Source organism: Besnoitia besnoiti, chromosome I, assembly GCF_002563875.1.
Source record: "Besnoitia besnoiti strain Bb-Ger1 chromosome I, whole genome shotgun sequence".
Taxonomy (NCBI): Eukaryota; Apicomplexa; class Conoidasida; order Eucoccidiorida; family Sarcocystidae; genus Besnoitia; species Besnoitia besnoiti.
This window is the reverse complement of record NC_042356.1, coordinates 4,898,112-4,916,536: the sequence shown is the minus strand read 5'-3', so window position 1 is coordinate 4,916,536 and position 18,425 is coordinate 4,898,112. Positions and strand designations below refer to the sequence as shown.

At 58.9% G+C, this 18,425-nt stretch overlaps 2 protein-coding genes across 2 annotated transcripts; both read left to right on the top strand.

Annotated features, from left to right (window-relative positions):
• Positions 1-2,664: 2,664 nt before the first annotated feature.
• On the top strand, positions 2,665-9,884 carry BESB_007070 (uncharacterized protein; the record flags this gene model as incomplete). The annotated part of the gene is made up of 9 exons (XM_029359462.1): positions 2,665-3,687; positions 3,974-4,092; positions 4,672-4,903; positions 5,540-5,812; positions 6,280-6,366; positions 6,769-6,860; positions 7,356-7,962; positions 8,581-8,841; positions 9,288-9,884. 9 exons carry the CDS (start codon positions 2,665-2,667, stop codon positions 9,882-9,884), a joined length of 3,291 nt encoding a protein of 1,096 aa, XP_029222375.1.
• Positions 9,885-10,094: 210 nt separating this feature from the next.
• On the top strand, positions 10,095-18,250 carry BESB_007060 (uncharacterized protein; the record flags this gene model as incomplete). The annotated part of the gene is made up of 6 exons (XM_029359461.1): positions 10,095-10,598; positions 10,955-11,632; positions 12,259-16,113; positions 16,750-17,256; positions 17,660-17,814; positions 18,136-18,250. The coding sequence occupies 6 exons, from the start codon at positions 10,095-10,097 to the stop codon at positions 18,248-18,250; spliced, it is 5,814 nt and encodes a 1,937-aa protein (XP_029222374.1).
• Between the last annotated feature and the right edge of the window lie 175 nt (positions 18,251-18,425).

Sequence of the window (18,425 nt, the reverse complement as noted above, 5' to 3'; positions counted from 1 at the left end):
TGTCTATAAGACTTGCTGGAGAAGGCAAACTACTAGTACGCACCACGGATCGTAGGTGAAAATTGAGTAAGCCACATTTTCTCGAGGAGCCCCGTCGGCTGCCGTGGCATCTGTAGCGCTAAAGAAGGACTCTCCACGGAATGCCTTTAGTTACCGGCTACTTCGATCTCTAGGCAGCATCATTGAATCACACTTTCGCACAAGGCTTCGCTCTCCGAAGTTCCGTTGGCTGACTGAAACTGCCGGAGCACCAGCCAGCAGAATTCATTTCCCTAGAATCCTGCTATGGTGCGTCGAGCATCTTTTTCTACCGTTTACTTCGAAGACGGCCAGCATCTTTGTGGACACACACAGTCTTCTGATAGAAAGATAGATCACGGCATCGACGAGAGGAACGTCATGCGTCTGCGGTATATCACTCTGGTGCAGGAAATATGAAGCCCTGTGGCGTTACCCGAGAACCTTCGGCTGTTCACTCCTACATATTTGGAGGCTCTGCAACTGCCATGACTTCTGTTGAAGATTAGATTGCCAGCAGCTGCCGTATTTGTGGCTACGGACTGTTATCCAGCAATATTAATGGTTAACTGCACGCTACCAATGCAATGCGTTCCTGTCTCATCCACAGAAGCTTTTGACCGTCAAGCCCATGTCCCTTCATTCGCTTTGACATACTCTTGTTTGATTGCAGCTTAGCATCATCTGACAGTTGCAGTCTCATTTACTAGTGTACAAAGCTACGGAAGGTGACACCATCAGTTGAACATGTGTGCAGTGGATCTGCGCCCAACTAAGTTTCGGGCTGTGGCGGTTGAGAAACTCCCTGCCCTCTAACTTGGCCAACCGAGAACAATTTTGAGCGCCGGTCAGTGCTTCTCGGCGTATGATGCCTTGTACTGTTTTTCCCAAAATTGCGAGGGAGGGGCTGCCCGTTGTCCGCCCGTACTGCATGCATTAACTATGGAGATTTGTTGATGCCGATTAATTGTCTCACGATCAGGTGTTCCCCAGTTGCGAACCATGTCACTTATCATACCACAATATCATCCATACTGCGCATCAATGACGGCAATCGCCCTGTTGTACACTGGCGTGCATGGTCTATCGAGGTCGCATCGTGTTAAGAGTTGTTTTCTCATTCCCGACGTTATAATCCTGTCATCGCCTGCAGCCTGTCCCTGACACCAGTGGTACAACAGAACTGCATATTCTAACGCGACGTGACTTGTGCTAGAAGACTGCGGCCGTGGAAATGAAACTGTGGGTATTCGCTTCACAGCGTTGCCCGGCGCCGTGGATCGCAGTTTCCCCGGTTGTCTTCTCAAGGCAGCTCAACCGTGCTAGTGCAGTTGCATGTTAACGCGCAACTGTTGCGCGATCCCGTAGTATCATATTCCACATTACGTGCCTGTTTCGGGGGGGGGGGGCGGGGGGGGGTGTCTCGAGCAAACCCTTCGTTGAGCATGCTGCGGGGGAACACGTGGAAGCTACGGGGATGTTACCTAGCGTGATAGTGTGTTGCTATAGTGGAGAAAATCAAGACCTGTGGCGCAGTTGAAGAGCAGACGTATCTGAAAAAACTCTTCTGTACCGGAGGCGAACGGCGAAAGAATCACAGCTTCCTGCGCGATTGCGAAGTGGAATAGCAGGGGCCACTTCGACATGGACCCGCCCCACTGCAATGCAAGGCGAATGCGAAACACTAAGGAAATAAAACTATACAGTAGCCAGTGCATGCCTCATGGGAATATGGAGACGACTGGCAAAACCATGGTCAGGCATGGAATACCCGGTCACTGTGAGGAAGTCTGAGAACAGGCGCACCACTGAAGCGGGAATACCCACCCAGTCAATGTGCATGTTCAGTTTCACACTGACACTCGTCTGCCGGCTGCACGGCCCCTCTTCTTGAAAGCTGTACGATGTACATTCCTCATTCATCGATTTCACCCACTTTTTCAGGGATGGGAAGCTTGGCGCACACTTTTCTATCGCATGCATAGGTAGCGGCTTCCACCAAAGGACATGCCGATTTAAAGGTCCAATTTCTTAGCGGTGTTTTGCATTCTGCTTTATTCCATAGCGCTAACCCCAGTCCCTGTTTCGTCACCCATAGAGCGGCGCCAGTTCCTTAGGCCGGCATCCCGCGCTGGCGGTGTACTGAGCGCCGTCAGCGCAGATATGTCTGCAACGGTTTTCACTGGCCTTACCGCTCTGGGTGGTATCATGCGTGTTTCTTTCACGGCCCTACGCTGCGAACATCTCTTCTGGTCAGGGGATTCTTACGCAACTTGGGCCAGACTAGAAAATTATCGCTGACGGGAAATATCCACACTGTTCTCCTGAAAACGGGTAGGATAATTGTCGAATCGACTGCAGCACCTTTGTTGCACCTCAGCAAAACACAGGGACGATGTGAGGAGAGGAAGTGATCATTGGGAAGCCGAGACACCTATCTAGGCGTTAGGCACACCGGACACATTCCGTGTAGAAGCGCATACTGACGCACTGCTGACAAGCCCGGCATTTTCGTTTATTGTTGCCGTGCTGCGCACGAGAGAGCAAGGCATCGATGTATGGATGTCTTTTCTGTCTCGTATACTATTGCGCGGCAGTGCATCTGGGATCGGCAAGTGAGACCGCTGCGCTTTCGCTCGTGAGAAAATGCGAACCACACAAAAGCAGCCGAAGAAGGGGGCGAGGAGCCCACCCGTTGGATCCCACCCCATATCAGGTCATCATAACCAGGGAGCTCGTGGTAACCTGAAACATCAGCGAACAGCCCTTGAGTCCACGCTCTCGGACAGCCTTGCAAGCGGGATGCCCAAAGCGGAGGCGCCTGCAAGTGTAGACCAGACGGCTCCGGCTTCTCACAATGGCGAACTGGCGAGTTCACGAGAAACCTGCAGCACCTCTGCAAACGATGACACAGTAGAGACCCCTTCCTCTTCAGCTCCGATGCCTCTTGCTCCTCCTTCTTCTGAGAAGGCAGCACTAACTCTAGAAGAAGCAAAAGCCGTACTGAGAGACTGTAGTGGGATCGGGAGCCTGCTTGATAGTATTTTCAAAGATATCCTTGACACCGCCCCATCACAGAGCACTGCGAAAGATACGCCTCAAACATCATGTGATGGAGATTCTACGCCTGATGGCTGTACTGAGAGGAGCAACGGTATGAATTGGGGTAGCGGCAGTAGCCTCAGCGACAGCTGCATTGACAGCGGGCGTGAGCTGACGTCAGATGCAACCCCTTCGGTGGTTGCGTTGCCAGAAAGCCAGTGCAACCTTGCTCCGTCGTCATCTACGCTCAAGTTCGCCGCGCCGAAACCGCTGACTGGAGAGCTATCCACAGGAATGGGTAAAACCTCACAAGGCGGAAAAAGCAAGCTGTATCACGAAGAGTTTGCACACGAGGATGTGTCCTCTGTGAGCGCACGCCTCCCTGAGGGCGAGGACAGCACTGGCGTTCTAAGCCACACAGAAAAGGAGGAGGGGAGAACACATGTGCTGCCTGACGGAGGAGCGAAACAGCCACCGTCGCTCACGCTGGAACTCCTCAGGTGTCAAGCCACGTGCGAGGAGGTAGCGATGAAAATGCTGAATCGGTACATTGAAGCGGAGAATGAAGACGCGGAGGAGCGTGAGACATTGGAGAGCCTCAACCTTCGGCCCGGGCAGGATATTCCAGTGAGCGTATCCAAACTCCATCTCGAACCTGACGTGCTCGCTTCCGCATGTGGAGGGCTTCTCGACCCGAGAGAAATAATTCAAACCACATTTACAGAACAGGTAATAATGGGTGCTGAGCTGAAGACAAACACGGCTCCCAAGGGACCTGGACTTTAACAGAAGACAAGCATAGGTAGCTTGAAACACCCTGAAATCGAGTGCGTGACTGTTCACAGCCGGCGACCCGCAAGCAGCGGTCGTCTCACCATCTTGCATCCTCTGCTCCCCTTGTTGCCCTTTTCAGACGAGTGAAGGGGATGCTAATGCGGCAACAGAGAGAATTAATGCCAGACTCACGTACATGAGGCTAACGAAATCTCTTCAGAACCGGCAACGGGCAACTCACATCCTGAGTCCGTCTAAGTGAGTGAAACACAGTCCCTCGATCCGTTCTTCGGCCCGAGCGCTGACCCTTCTGGGCAGCGGCATTAGAATAACAATCAACAAACCCACAGGCACAAGCTTTCGTTCGTCACGAAAGCAGAGCTGAGAGGGCCACACACCCTGGGGGGTGCTCCGCCGCGTGCGGACATGGGATTCCAAAAGGCAGGACACGTCGGGCACCGTGTAGCTTTGTCTGCAAAGTCTGCATGTCACATCTTCTGCTTAGAAAAGGGCCCTGCGGGATTCCTGTTGAAGCCTTCCCAGTCCATATGACGACATAGAAGTGCTTTAAATTACCTTCAGCACGGGTCCTGGAGCATGAAAGCGTACGCTTGCGCAACAATTCAGCGAACAGAGCACAGGGCTTGCGCCTGAATCCGTCGACCGCGAGGACGTACCACACGGAGTCTGCAGCGGCGTGCAAACGTAACCACATAGATCCCGGGCACCGTAGGCACACAGCTACAGATCATTCCCGGTCAGTGCAACGTACTGGGTTATGTATGTGCTTCGGTTTTCTTCTCCTTTATATCCACGCGACAACCGGATGCATGCCAGGTTAAACCTGAAGAAGCCGAGCAACAGCTCTGTAATGGATACGCCGCACCGCGCAGAGTGGACACGAACGCGGCCAGCTGGCATTCCTGAGAGGACTGCAGCAGAGAAAACTGCAGACAACGAACGCCTCGCGAAAATGCAGTGGAGACAGAGCTTCCTCCGGAATCCTCGGTTAGATCCCAACGCCGCCCCAAAGGACCAGTGCCCCTTCAAGGTTGAGCCTGAAGCGGCCGTAAGCCTCCGTCTCCGCGCCGGTGTGCATTGGACCTGTTTGAATGCCTTAATCCAGCGTTTCGTGCCGCACAATTTATAATATCGGCTTAGTAGAGTTCCAACCTACACAGAAAACTTTCTCCACGATACGCGTGCCCGCGCGTGGGCTTGACCCAGCACACTGCCTGGACCTGTGGCCTTCTTGATGGTCTGAATGGCAACCGTAGCGTCAGTCGTCAGAACGGCGTAGAAGATCTAAAGGGATCAGCCTAGGACACCTTTACTTAGCAGCACGCTTCCACAGCACGCAGAATGGTTTGCTGTCAGGCGCCTTAGAGACATCCTTACACGTCATATCATCGCCGAAGTAGCGTGGACGATCTCGCGACCGAACTGAAGGCCACCTGACGTGGCTTGCTCCTTTTCTCTTCTACAGAGTGCTGTTTCCGTCCTGTGGAAATGCAAGGAAGCAAGCACAATGGGAAGCTTTCAAGCACGCCGCCTCATGCTGGCTCATTCTTGCGCATGAGATAAAGGCCAGCACTGCTGCTAGAGACGGCGGAGTGTGGCCTTCAGGCGGTTCACGGCTGTCTTTTCTTCGCTGCTAAGCAACGCCCTCCGGAGACTCTCATCCCACTTGGGTGCGCATTCGCAGATTTTCCATGGCTTCAGGATAGGCGGCGTGTACCAGCGAAGCATCACCTTTCGCAACAATTCGCATCTGGGCCGTCGCCTCAGAGTTGAATGTGCAGTTCCGCACAAGGCACTTCGCATTTCTCCCCTGATCTACAAGGCTCTGGCTCCTGCCGGAGGACCAAACGGAGCCTCGAGAAGCTCAGCCAGTCTCCCCTCTGCCGCGAACGCATTCCAACATCCGCACAAATCCGGCCCGCGAACGGGAGTCATTGCCCCAGGGATGTCCGCGCAGGTAATGCAAACGTCATCACGCTTGGACGACTCTGGATGTAGGGCAGAGACAGCCACGTCTTTCGTGGTCGCAGTGCACTGCCACCCCACTGGACGGCTTACGACAGCCAAAAGTGTGTATCTCAACATCCAACTACACCACGAGTATAGCCCGTCGGTGATGGACCAGCCATACAAGCGTAGTTCCAAGCTTGCCGAGAAGCTTTCATGCTTTCTGCATGTGCGTGATGCCTGCAGATGGTTCTCGGGTATCTGTGTAACCGTCTGTGCATATGTAAGCGCGCACGCCTCTGCCGACTCGCGCGATCTGTGCCTGAACGTGTCGTTGCCCAAGCGTACAGTGGTACATACATGACCACGTATCCGCATATATATATATAAATATATTTGTAGGTGCATGCACCTACTAGGAGAGTTGCTGCCCCCACGGCAGCACCCGTTGTGTCACGTCTTTCTACGTTGATACAGGTGGACATCCATTTCGAGCCGACCTCCTTCGAGGACATTACAGCGCAGCTCCTTCTGCACACCGACGTGGGATCGTTCAGCATGGCGGTGAGTCATCGCAGAAGTTGCGCTCAATCCGTAGCACGCCGCGGCGCAACAAGTTACGGAGGAGTTCCTCCCGGAGCACCAGAACGCCGGCTGTAGCCCCAGCATGCAGCCGCGCCATGACAGGGAAGCAAGGAGCGATGGACACAAACGTGGGACTCTGCCGTTCTCTGTTGGGGATGGACTTCGAGAGTTTGGCTGCTCTCTAGGCATGCCAATGAAGCCTTGCAGGCACACGCTCTCACTTGGACGGCGTTTCAACGTCGAGGCCGGGGGTTGCCGGCTCTGGGCTGCGCCTCGCAGACGACGACGTCGCCACACACGTTTCCACTCCTCCTGCTTCTGTCCGCCAGTGGCGGTTGGACCCTGTGGCAGCTTTTTCACTGCAGTTGTGCTTCTGTGCAGCTACTGTGTAGACGAGAACTTCCTCAGCTGGCTGGGTTGCCCTCGGTTCTCGACTGCGGCACCTGCATGGTGGGCGACGCCCCAGAGGTGCGGTACGTCGCCCGTTTCCGCGCAGCACTCAGCAGAGAAAAAAAACCGTAACTGCGTGCCTCCAGGCAGACTCGTTTCGCGGCGCCTCCAAGTTGACTCCAGTAGCTGGGGCGACAGGACTTGCCGTGGCAGACTCACCTTCCGCGGAGGGTCGTTTGTTTGTTGCGTGGGGCCCGGCGACGTTGCCCTCTGGCGTCGGCACTCTGTAGACTACCCGCGACTCCGGGGCAATTGCAGCCTGATCAGAAGGGAAATCCAAACGCGACTGTCTGCGTAGCTTGTCACATTCACAGCGGAGGGCGTTGCTGCAACAGGTGAACCGTGCAGCAGCCTCTCGGCAGACCATGTATCCGTCAGTGATACGGCCAGCCAACGCAGGGCCCATCTAGCCCGTCTAGCAACCGCCACACCGGCGCGTCGCGAGCCCGCGGGTTCACTAGAGGCACAGTCGTACGCGAAGCCACCCCTTCAGAGAATGCCGTGCGTTCCTGCCTCAGGTTTCCGGCGCGAAATGACGGCGGTGAGGCGACGTTTACGATAAGGTGTCCTCGCGGCGATCTTAGGGAAGCAGATGCGCCCGCACAGCCTGAAGCTGAGACCCTTTCTTGCCTCTCCTTCGCATCGTGCGAGGCGCGTGCCGATCCAGAGGCTAGCCGAAACGACCAGAGGATACAAGGATGCGGAGACACAGGCTCGGCGCCCTCTACGACTTCCTCGTTTGCTGTCGCGCCCAGTTGCTTTTCGCTGAAGAAGGGCGAAACGGCTGAAGTGTGTGTGCGCTTTGAGAGCGCGAAGGCAGGCAGTTTTGAAGGCGCCTTGATAATTCACAGCGACTCTGGGCAGACATGGCGCGTTCACGTCAAAGCCCGCGCGGCTTTGTCGCGGCTCGAGCTGATGGAAGTCTGGGGTCGTCCGTGGACGGCGCAGATGCTCTTTGATGCAGCTGACTGGTGTAGAAAGAGTCTGCGAAACATGCAGAAGTGCCGCGACCCCAGAAACGACGAACCCCGCACCGAATCAGGAGATAAAGAAGATCAGACAGAGCTCGAAGATGGCATCGCTCGGCGCGCTCTCCCACAAACGATCGACTTCGGAGAAGCACAGGTGCGAGGCAGAGACTCGGAACGAAGGAACGAGGAACGACAACACGCGCACATACCGATGCGCTTCACCGCAAATATGCCTTATGTATATATATTTCTTTGAGCACTGCAACGGCAGATATGCCACTGTGCCTTGCTGTCGCGGCGCGGGCGAAGAAGGCCCCATTTGCTACTCGCTGTGTTCACTGTTGAAGCAGGACTCCATCTTCACCGAGGAGGTGATGAAGCACGTGTCAGGTCCTTCTTGCAGCATTTCTACTGTGCACCGACTTGGGGTGGGATTATCACTGCAAGGTAGCGGGTGCAAGTATGGCGCGGCCAGAATAAGCTATTTATCCAGTCGAGCGGACACGATTTGTTGACTTTCTGCATTGAGGGCGCAGGTATCGTTAACACGCCGGTAAAGGCGCGGCTCGACTGCGGCGGGCATCGCCAGGGGCTTGGCATCCACTTTCCATCTCGCTTGACAGCTTTTTAGCAACTACGGGAATCTCAAAGCGATGCAGCACATACGCTGCTGGAGGGCGTAAAGCTGAGTGCATTACACAACTCTTATTAATCTCCCGGGCGGCCCCTCTACTCTACTCCACCATGCAACGACGAACGGACTTTCGTTCAGGTCGACGGCGGCGTCGCAGAGCGAAGAATCGTGCTTCGCAATGGGGGAGAACTGCCTCTGAAGATGCGGTGGCGAGTGCATCCGGGGCCGAGCAAGAAAGACGAGAGGGGTGCTCGGGAGCAGATGCAGAATCCGTTTTCTCTGAGTCCTTTGAGCGTTGAGCTGGAGCCTGGTATAAAGCAGGAATTCGTTTTCTCGTTTCAGCCGTCCAGCCAAAACGCAATCGCGAGACACCCCGCAGAAGCCAACGCGGAACTCGAGGTGAGACTCCGTTTCTTCTGCGCACGAGGCATTCCTCGTTACAAGGGAAACAGAGTCCTTCGTCAGCGGAGACTAGCAGCAGGAGCTGGGTGTCAAAAGCTGAGTCCTCCGAAAGAGCCAGCCGACTCTTTTGTATTCGACGGTCGGCAGCGGGCAGCTGAGGCATTTTGAAGCTAGTGCCTGTCATACAGCTGCTGAGAGATGCATCTGCCTCAGGTCAGTGCCCCGTATGGCACAAAGGCCTTCGCTGTAGTGTTTGCTGCCTGGTTCTGCCGACGCAGAAGACATCTCGGTGTCGCCCCTGTGCCTGAGAGGCCTGCGGCCTGCCCGCATCAGCCGTCAACACAGCCAGGAGGGTGGCGAGGATGCAGGCGAGATTCACGCGCACGCCAGGTGAAACAGACCACCCACGAGAGACGTTCTGCGTGATGCCTTTGAAACTCCAGGTTGTTGACGTCACGCGCGGTTCGCTGAGTTTTCTAAGCGACCTGCTCGCGGAGGGCAATGCGATCGCCGACAAAGCAGCGCCTCTGCCTCTGTGGGCTGCCGCCGTGTCTCGCCTCGGTGCTCCCGGCACGGTGGGCTGCAGGGAGACCGTCAGTGCAAGAGTGCTGTCGCTGTCCCTGCGGGGGACTCCCGTCGATGCGAAAGCCGTGCTGGCGCCGTCATATCTTGAGCTTCAGCTGCTGCCTTCCCTGACTCACACAGAGCGCTTGCTCCTCGTCAATCACGGCTCTTGCCCAGCCCCTTTCCAGCTGCCGCCCACCGCGAAACTCCTCGAAGTCCGCCGGAGTGCCGCACAAGCCTCCGTGAGGGGGCAAGGGGGCACAAGCCTCCGCGAACACACCAACGAAATCGGCGAGGAGCTGCCGGTCTCGCATGAGGAGCCACGACCACAAAGGGCCTGCCACCCAGCGGGTGCGCCGGCCTGCCACGAAGCCCGAGAGTGTTTGCTCCTCGTGGACGAGAACGACATCGACGAGCTGAGTCGGCGGGGGTCGCAGCATGTACGGAAGCATGGATGCGCCTTGCAGAAACTCTGATCCCCTCTCGTGAACTCCTGATCATCCGCACGCGGGTTCAAGCCCTGCTTCCCGACTGGCGTCGACTGATACGCATGCGTGTGTGCGCGGCACTTACACATGCGGCTCGATACCAGCGCTGCACAGACCGACGGAGGGGGCACTTTAGTGACTAATTCACGCGGAAAACTGGGACTCGCGCCACGTCACTCCACACACTGGCTTTCACGGATGCTGTGCAGGAAGAGATATCCAGCTCAAGGCTATCCGATGGAGGCGGCGCTTCTTGTTCAGCAGGTGAGCAGTCGCACGCATCCCACAACGACCGAGTTGCGGCTGCGTCCGCAGCACCAAGTGTGTGTCGGCACTCTTGACTCGCTTCTCGGTGTGGCGCCTCTGCCTCTCTCAGATCGACTCAAGGTGGTCGGCTACTTTGCTCTCTCGCCCTCCAGCGGGGTGGCGGCCGGTGACTCTGCGGTGGAGCTGTCGCTCGCGCTCTGCGTGTTTGACTGCTCGCGTTTTGCCCTCACGCTTCCCCTTCTCCTCACTGCCGGGCCAGCCGCGGCATTCCGAGCAAGAGGCGCGGCTGGCGCGCCGCACCAGCAGCGCCCGTCGCCTGCGCAAGCTCCAGACAGCCGCGAACGCGCTGCCGCTCTGACCTCGCTGCAGCTGCGCGTGACCGTCAACCCGCCGCAGCTTCAGCTGGTTTCTCCCCCTACTCTGGACTACGGCGTGGTGAGTCCAGCAGGCAGCGACAGTCCCACGAGGCAGGGCGTGTTCTCTTCGCGAGACTCGCCGGCGTGAACCTGGGCGTCACGCGGGCGCAACGAAGGCCGCGCCGGGCTGGGATCTGCGCAAGAGAAGCCTCTCTGAGTTGCCACTCAGCCCAATTCTCGTCAATGCGGCTGCGCAATGGAATACACTGAGTCGCTCCGCCGCGTTCCAGCAACTCTTTCAGCCGCCCCTGCCGTGTTTCACTTCCGTTCGCTTTGACCACGCAGACCCCCAGCTAGTCGTTTAGCGGCTGGATCGTTGTGAAGATGTGCGAAAGTGAGACTGCCTTTTCTGTGTGGGTGTGGTGCCCTCGCAAGATCAGGGCGCACAGCCAGGTCACCCAGCTCTGCAGGTTGAAGAACCGCGCGGACGTCCCGACGCTCGCGCGCCTACGCAGGATTCCGGAGGCCCCAGACTTAGAGAGCTCGCTCGACAGAAGCCACAACATCCCAGAGTTCCCCGTGTCTCGGTACTCCGACCTGGTTCGCTTCGCCTGCGGAGAGGTGGGCAACGCGCCAGGCTCTGCCGCACTTGGTGCTGCTTCTGCCAACACGCCTGGCGAAAATGGAGCTGTGTATCATTGGGGATCTCCTTTCAACGCAGAAACACTGGAACGCCTCGGACCAGCGACCCAGCGCCCGCCTGCTGAGAGCTTGAGACACCGCACAGCCTCAGGCCCTTTACGGAGAAGCGCATGCGCGAGATGCAGCTGCGTCGTGGATTACGCGGAGGAGACGGACGCTGACTCTCTGCAAGTTCTGGCAGCAACGACCTCCGAAGGCCCCCCTGGAGGGCCTGCCGCACGGGGGCAGTCTGAATTCGGCAACTGGAATGCTGAAGCAAAGTTTGCAAACCTATCCAGCAGCAGACGGCCGTCAGGAAGTCACTCCGTGACGTTTTATCCCGAGTGGGTTCTCGTCCCAGCCCGCGGCACAGCGGACATTGCTGTGATACTGACCACAAGTCACCCGAAAGTGCTCAGCGGAGTCGTTGCCGTAAGTTGGAAGCGTCCTCCCCTGCAGCGTTTTTCGCATGCGTAGGCGAGAGGGCGTCGCGGAGGGCATCGTGGACGCCAGGCGAACAGGATCGCCGGGTTCCCTACAGTAGGTGTTAAGCGGCTAGCAATGCAGCCCTGGTAGTTACGCGACTCGTGCCCTTGTAAGAGAGAGCGGAAGGCGTTGCTGTTGCTCTAACTCCCGGCGCGAGGTTTCAGCACGTCAGGGCTGATGACACTTACGCCGGCGTAGGCTGTGTCAGCTGAAAGTCCGAAACGGCATGGAAAGCGCCGCCTCCGGCCGGGCCCCGATAAAAAACACTGCTTCTCGAGAGAGAGCAAACTGTGGCGAAAGGAAGGTTGACGAGCTACTGTCGGTGCCCGAGCACTCCGTAGAGAGGTGGACGCACTTTGTTAGAATGTGCCGCTCACATTCTTTTTCGTTTCGAGTCTGCTGGGCGCCAGCGCGGAACCCCCGCCTCCGGCTAAAGGCGATATTGCAGAAGGCTGTTTCGTCCGGTGGCAATACCCGAACCCCATTCGCATGGTCGTCGTGAGTGTGACTTGAGGCGAGATATAAATAACCCAGGCACAACTTCCCCTGCGGCCGCCTGTGAACCTTCTCAGGTGGATTGGCTCGGCGTCGACGGCGGAATAATCCTTGGCATTCAAGCGGCAGTCCAGCTCCCGCGAGTGCGGCTCAGTCGCACAGCCCTTCACCTGGATTTCTGTTATATTCACATTCCAAGGACGATAGACGAAGGCGGAGACGCCGCCGTTTTTCTGTGCAATGACTCCGACCTTCCGGCATCCTTCTCGTGGCACCCGGTGCCTGTATCGGCAGCCGAGGGGGACTCTGCTGCTGCATGCGCCTTCAGCAAGACAGACTCACGCGTTGTGCGGGCGTCATCCGTCCTCGCGGCAGCCGACTCTGCTCCACTGGAAATTCGCTTCAGGCCTGCCGCGGGCCTCCTCGCACCCCGCAGTCGGCAGGCCGTCCACGTGGAAGTCGTCGCGCACAGAGTCGCTCCGGAGCTTCAGGCCGCGGGCGCCTGCTGGATCTCAGGTCTCCTCAGTCCTCTGTACTTCAAGGTTCAGACGCCATGCAAAAGCCTTCAGCTGAAGTACGCCCTTCTGGATGAGGCCACGTGGAAGCGATGTCTCTCTATGGAGCCGCCGGGAAGCCCGCAGGCAGGCCCAGCCGTCGGAACCGGCCGCGCGGCCTTCGCCAGCAGACGCACGCTTGGCCTTGAGTCTACGCGAGCCTCCGTCGACGCCCTCCTTCGCTTCCGCAGCCCGAGGGTCTCCTTACCGCCCTCGCTGCCCCACTGCGACCAGCTCCGCGAAGCCGGCGCCGCGACGCCGGGTCTGATTGAAATGACTGACGGCTGGGAAGAGTGCAGCGGGCGCGCGAGCGTGCTGGATACTATTCAGGTGGAGACCCTGAAGGTCGGCGAGTCGCGGATTGTCTACCTGCTCCTCTCCAACGTGTGCAGCATCCCTGCAAGCTTCCGAGTTTCAGCGGTCCGGTACCCCGCCGCGCCTTCGACGCCGCCAGCCCCGGAGGCCACTCCCTTTCATGCCGAGACCCTGCAGTCGGGAGAAGCCCAGGCACAACAGAGAAGGCGGGCGCCCAGCTCAGGCCACGCATTGCCAGCGCAGAGAGGGGCTTCAGCGGATCGCCGAGCTCTTTTTGCCCAGCTGGCGGATGCTCGAGAACGCCCCCGAGCAAAGTCCTTCTCCCGCGGAGAGGCTGCGCGCGTCAACCGGCATCAGTGCCTGCAGTCGCCACGGGGGACAGGGCCGCCTTTTGACCTTGGCGATCCCCAGCAGACCCCCGTGAAAGACCAAAGCTTGGCGGAAAGCAGTCCACTTCTGAGCGACCGGCGCGCTCTGAGCCGGGCGAGCTGCGTCGCGGAGCCTGCATTCGGCGAGGAGGGGGCCGAATGCAGGCTTGTCTTGACTCGAACCGCATTCCGCAGCGCGCCTGGCTACCTGTCGGCTTCCGGTCAGGCGCACTGTGCCGCGGCTGCTGAGGAGAAGCGGCGGGCGCTCCTGTTGTCCGATGGAATGGGATTCGCTGTGTTTGCCGCGCCCGCCGTCGGATGCCTGCCGGCAAACGCCACGGAGTGCATTCCGATTGAGTTCCTCGCGGATGCCCCGGGAACCTTTGAAGACCGACTCGTCCTCGAGCTCCGCGCCCACCCCTGCGGCGGGTCGCCTCCTGGAGGCGCAGCCTCTCCGCGAAGTCCGCAGCAGAATCTGAGGATGCAAGCTCACTTTCCTCTTCGTGTCTCCGCCGTTGGCGAGGCACTTCTCTTTGCCCCACACCAACCCTCTTTGAGCCTCGCCGCAGCACCCTGCCCCCGCATCGCTATTGCGTCCTGCATCGTCCCGTCTCGCGCATATAGTTCGCGCTCTGCACCGGCGAAACCGGGTTGGTTGCCTGTGCAGTCTGCACCCGCCGCCAAAGTCGTCTTGCCGCTGAATGCACTCGCTGCCGCGGCGGCGGAAGCCGCGGTGTCGCGAGCGCAGGGCGAGCGGCCAGCCTCTCAACAGCTAGACGGAGACGCGCGGGCTGCGGAGAGGCCATTGGAGCGAAGCGCCAGTGTGCCCCGGGGAGAGACGCTAGCGGGCGAGTCTAAGGGGGCCTGCGCCGCGACTGCGCCACCCTCTGCTATTTTCAAAGTCTTCAACCGCAGCCCGGAGGATGTCTTCCTGGAGTGGCGCATCTTCGATCTCGACGCGTGGGACGAGCAGCGACGGGAGGAGGGTCTTCGCCGCGAGACGGCGGAGAGAGAGGCGCTCGCAGCCAGAGAAGCTGCAGAGAAAGAAAGTGAGGATGCCGAGGCCGAGAGACTCTTGGAACTCGAGCGCGAGACCCAGAGGCAACAGGACGAAGCACCAGCGCCTGCCCCCGCTCCGACCCCCTCATCACCCTCCAAGACCCCAGGCAACCGGCGGGAAGCCCCTTCTCAAACCAGCTCGGCCGGCGCGCCAACGCCAACTGGAGCGCCTGGCACGGTTCCAAGTGCAACTGTCCCCCTCAGTGCTTCCGCGCCCCAGGGGTCGCGCGAGACGCCCGAGACCGGCGTCACCGCCAGGTGCCTGGTTGATGAGGCGAACAGAGAAGACGACGCAGAGGGCAGCGGTGCGCAACCCGATGAGAAGAGGCACATGGGAGTTTCAGTCGGAGACGCTCACACGGAGGAAGCTCAGGAGGGGAGAAGCCAAGATGAAGCCGGTGATGGGCGAGGGAGGGGGCCGATGGGGGGAAGTGCCGGCGAGGCGAGTGCAGCGCGACGGGATGAAACCCTTGTGCCGCCAGACACATGCGCCTTGGAGAATCTGCCCTCAAGTCGGGAGGCATCCTCGAGGCTAGAACAGGGAGGGGGGAAGGATATTCCCCCGAAACGTCCTGTTGTCGTGTCACCAGGGCTTTGCATCATCAAGGCAAAGTCGACGCAGACGTTCCGCATCACGTTTGAGGGCCTACATGAGACAGCTCGCCAGCATCGTTTCCGACTTGTGGGCACGGGGACACAGGTGCCGAAGACATCTGGTCCTCAGTCTCCGCCGATCTCTGGAGCCCGCGCGCGGCCTCTGGCGCCGGCTGGGCGAACGGGGGCAACAGCCTCTTGCGGAGACAGACCCGCCAGGGACTTCAGAGAGCGCAGCGCCCATGCGGAGCTTGCTGCGTCTTCTGAACCGACCAGCCGGCGCGCTGCCACCGCTCAGAGCAAACCCGAAAAAGAGGTCGCAGCTCTGCCGTCCGGTGAGCCGGGCGACTCCTCAGACGAAGAGATGCGCGGGACGGGGCACTCTGCCACTTCGCGCGGAGTCGAGACCGACGGCCCTTCGCCTTCTGGCGGCCGCTGCCTCAGCGGGTGGATGGAAAAGCCCGAGAGCGACAACATCAACCGAGGAGAGGAGTCTGACGAGGCACTGCGCTCTGCTGGCCGTGCCGCACACACCCGGGGGCCAGCAAACGAAGATGAGCACGGCGACGAACTCAGGATCCGAGAGAGAGCGGGAATAAACAGCGCGAACAGAGTCGGCGGCCAAGGCGCAAGTGACTCCGTCCTTTTGCTGGATGTCCACGCTGACTTCTACGAGCCGCAAGTGGACGTTGGATTGGCCCAAGATCTCCTTCCCGGGGAGAATGAGGAAAGTTCCTCGAAGACACATGACGCGACTGGCACCCCTTCAGGGGCGGGCGAACCGCTGTGCACATTTGCAGCGACTCCATCGAGTTGGATCGAGGGCAGAGACGAGAATGACGCGGAGAGATCTCGTAAATTTCCCTGCAATTCGGAATCAACGCGTCTTGAAATCCTTCAGCATACTATCTACCTGCGAAATCCGCTGCCATGCGACGTCCATGTGGCTTTCGCCGTCGAAGGGGATCACTTCAGCATCAAGGGGATCAAACTGGATAAGGACAGTTCGGGCACGAAGCCCTGCAGGCCGGGAGCGCGGCAGGTAGGCGAATGCCATCTCCCTGTTCTACAGAAACGAGTGGCGCGCAAGCGCCGACTTCTAAACCCCTTTGATTCCTCTCCCATATGCAACTCGGCGCAGATTCCCCTCTGGTGCCTGCCCCCGCCTGCCCGAGGAGTGGGTCGAGGAACAGCCGCGTTCAACGATTCGGATGTGCATGCATGTCGTGGGCGACGCGCCTCTTAGAACCGGGCTGACTATGCGAGAATTGCATCTGAAACGCAGCCAAAGGGGAACACGTCAAGAGGTGGGGGGCAGCGCTGGTCTGAGCGTGTGTGGAGCGGGCGCTGACAAAGTCGCATCTGCCGTGTCCTGTGGGCACTAACGTAATTATCGTACGAGCACTCAGCTAGTTACTGAGAGGCACTCACGAGCCCCAAACCATAAATTCATACTCTCAACGGTTGGCGATGGAACCAGAACACACTGATCTTTACAGTTCAATCCAGTCGCGGCTTTCTAACTGGTGATCGCAGATTCGAGCCGATCCCGCCGTGACCGCGGTCGCGAGAAAACGCATCATGCCGCGCCAAGGTCGCGCACCGTAGAGCCCCGAAATTTGGTTCCTCCCTCCTCCTGGTTACCCGTCTCCAACTGAACATGTGCCTGTGTTTCCAGGCCTTCGTCCTGCGACCTGGGCAGCGTGGGAGACTCCAGTTGGCCTTTCGCCCGCCGCCCCTGTCCCTGTGGCGAGCCGGTCCCCTGACGGAGTTTCGCGGCTTTCTGGTTGCGTCGTTTCCGTCTGCGCCTGTGGGCACCCGCCGGCAGCGCTGGGAAGTGACCGCGGAGTGCAGACAGCCGGCGATACGCCTCGAGTCTGCAGAGCGCCACGCCGCAGAATCTCCCGTAGATGGCGAAGACGACCTCATGACGCGAGCCGGAGTGCGGCTCAGCGGCGGGCAGATTCGCCTCCACGTGGCCTTCGGGCGAGTCCACATCGCCGCGCGAAAAGCCGTCAAGCGAAGCCTGACGCTGTCCAGCGTCTCGCCAGTAGCCGCGAAGTGGTCGCTCGCTCACGTCCCCAAGGAAAGCTCCAGCCCAACCTCCCCAAGCCGCTCCGCGTCCGTCGGGGGAGCGGCGCACCGCCGAACGCGTCTCGGAACCTCCTCGCGCGTCCCGATATCTGTAAGTGGCGTTGGGTCTAAGGTGGGCCTTTAGCGCGCGTCCCCAAACAGCCATGAGGCCCCCAGAACGCCGACAGGGTGTAAACGGTTCTCGACAGCCAGCATAGAGTGCTGCAGGCGAGGCTTAGCGTGGACTGCCCCCCACGCGGTGCCCGTATGAGGCATGATGCTATAACGCGGGAGTCGCCAGAGGGGCACCACTGCTGCGTGTAGGCGCGTCGCTACATAGGCTGCTGTTGCTCAAGCCTCACGCGAGATAAAAGAGGTCGCGCATAGTAGAAGAGAAACGCAGAACTCCCAAGTAGCGCGCGGCGAAGCATGCGCCGGTCGACACCTCCTGGGCTCGTCCCTCCTCAGCTAGTGGATCTGCTGGCATTGTGCTGTATGCGCCCTGCTGAAATCAGCGGAGCGTGAAAAAGGCCACTGACGACCCCAACGCCTTTCGATTTGACATACGCAGTGGCGTCCTAGGTCCCGGCGCGGAACGCGCCATCGGAAGGTCACGTAGGGCTCTCTCAGCTACGAGTTGCGGCGTCCAGAAAGTCTCTGTCGTGTTTGAGTGAGCCGACACTCTGCGCCACGCGGGCCGTGAACTCAGCGACACGCGAAAGCCACCACGTTGAAAACTAGCCCCAAGAGACGGAATCACCGACTTTCTATTTCTTCTGGGAGAGGCAGAGCTTCGTGTTTGACTCATCGAGTGACCCCAAGCAGAGTGAATCAGCTGCTGCGTGTCGCTGGGTGGGATAAAATGCTAGATACCGCTTCACCTAAACAGTCGGCGGGCGGGATGGGCTCTAGCGCTGACTGCGAGAAACACAACTTCTTGCTGGGGTCTCGAGTTCCCCTTCTTCTGCTGCTCCGCGTTTTCTTCTTGCAGGCCTCGAAGCGTTGCCGTTTATCGATCGCGGTTTCGAATTTGCGTCGAGCATGGCGAGTCCATCGACTTCGAGCTCGAGGGTGTGGGAAGCGTCGACGAGGAAGATGATCCGTAATACGCGCCGCCTGTGCTTGGTGGTTCGAAAGTAAATGAGGCGCTGCGACCCACGGCGCCACGCCCGGCCCGATGTCCGCATACAGTCCCGAACGGATACGTGTTTCATCCATTCTTGAAAGCGTTAGGTGACCATTGCAGCTCGTGAGAGTGAGCTTCCTATGCAGGTCTCTAGG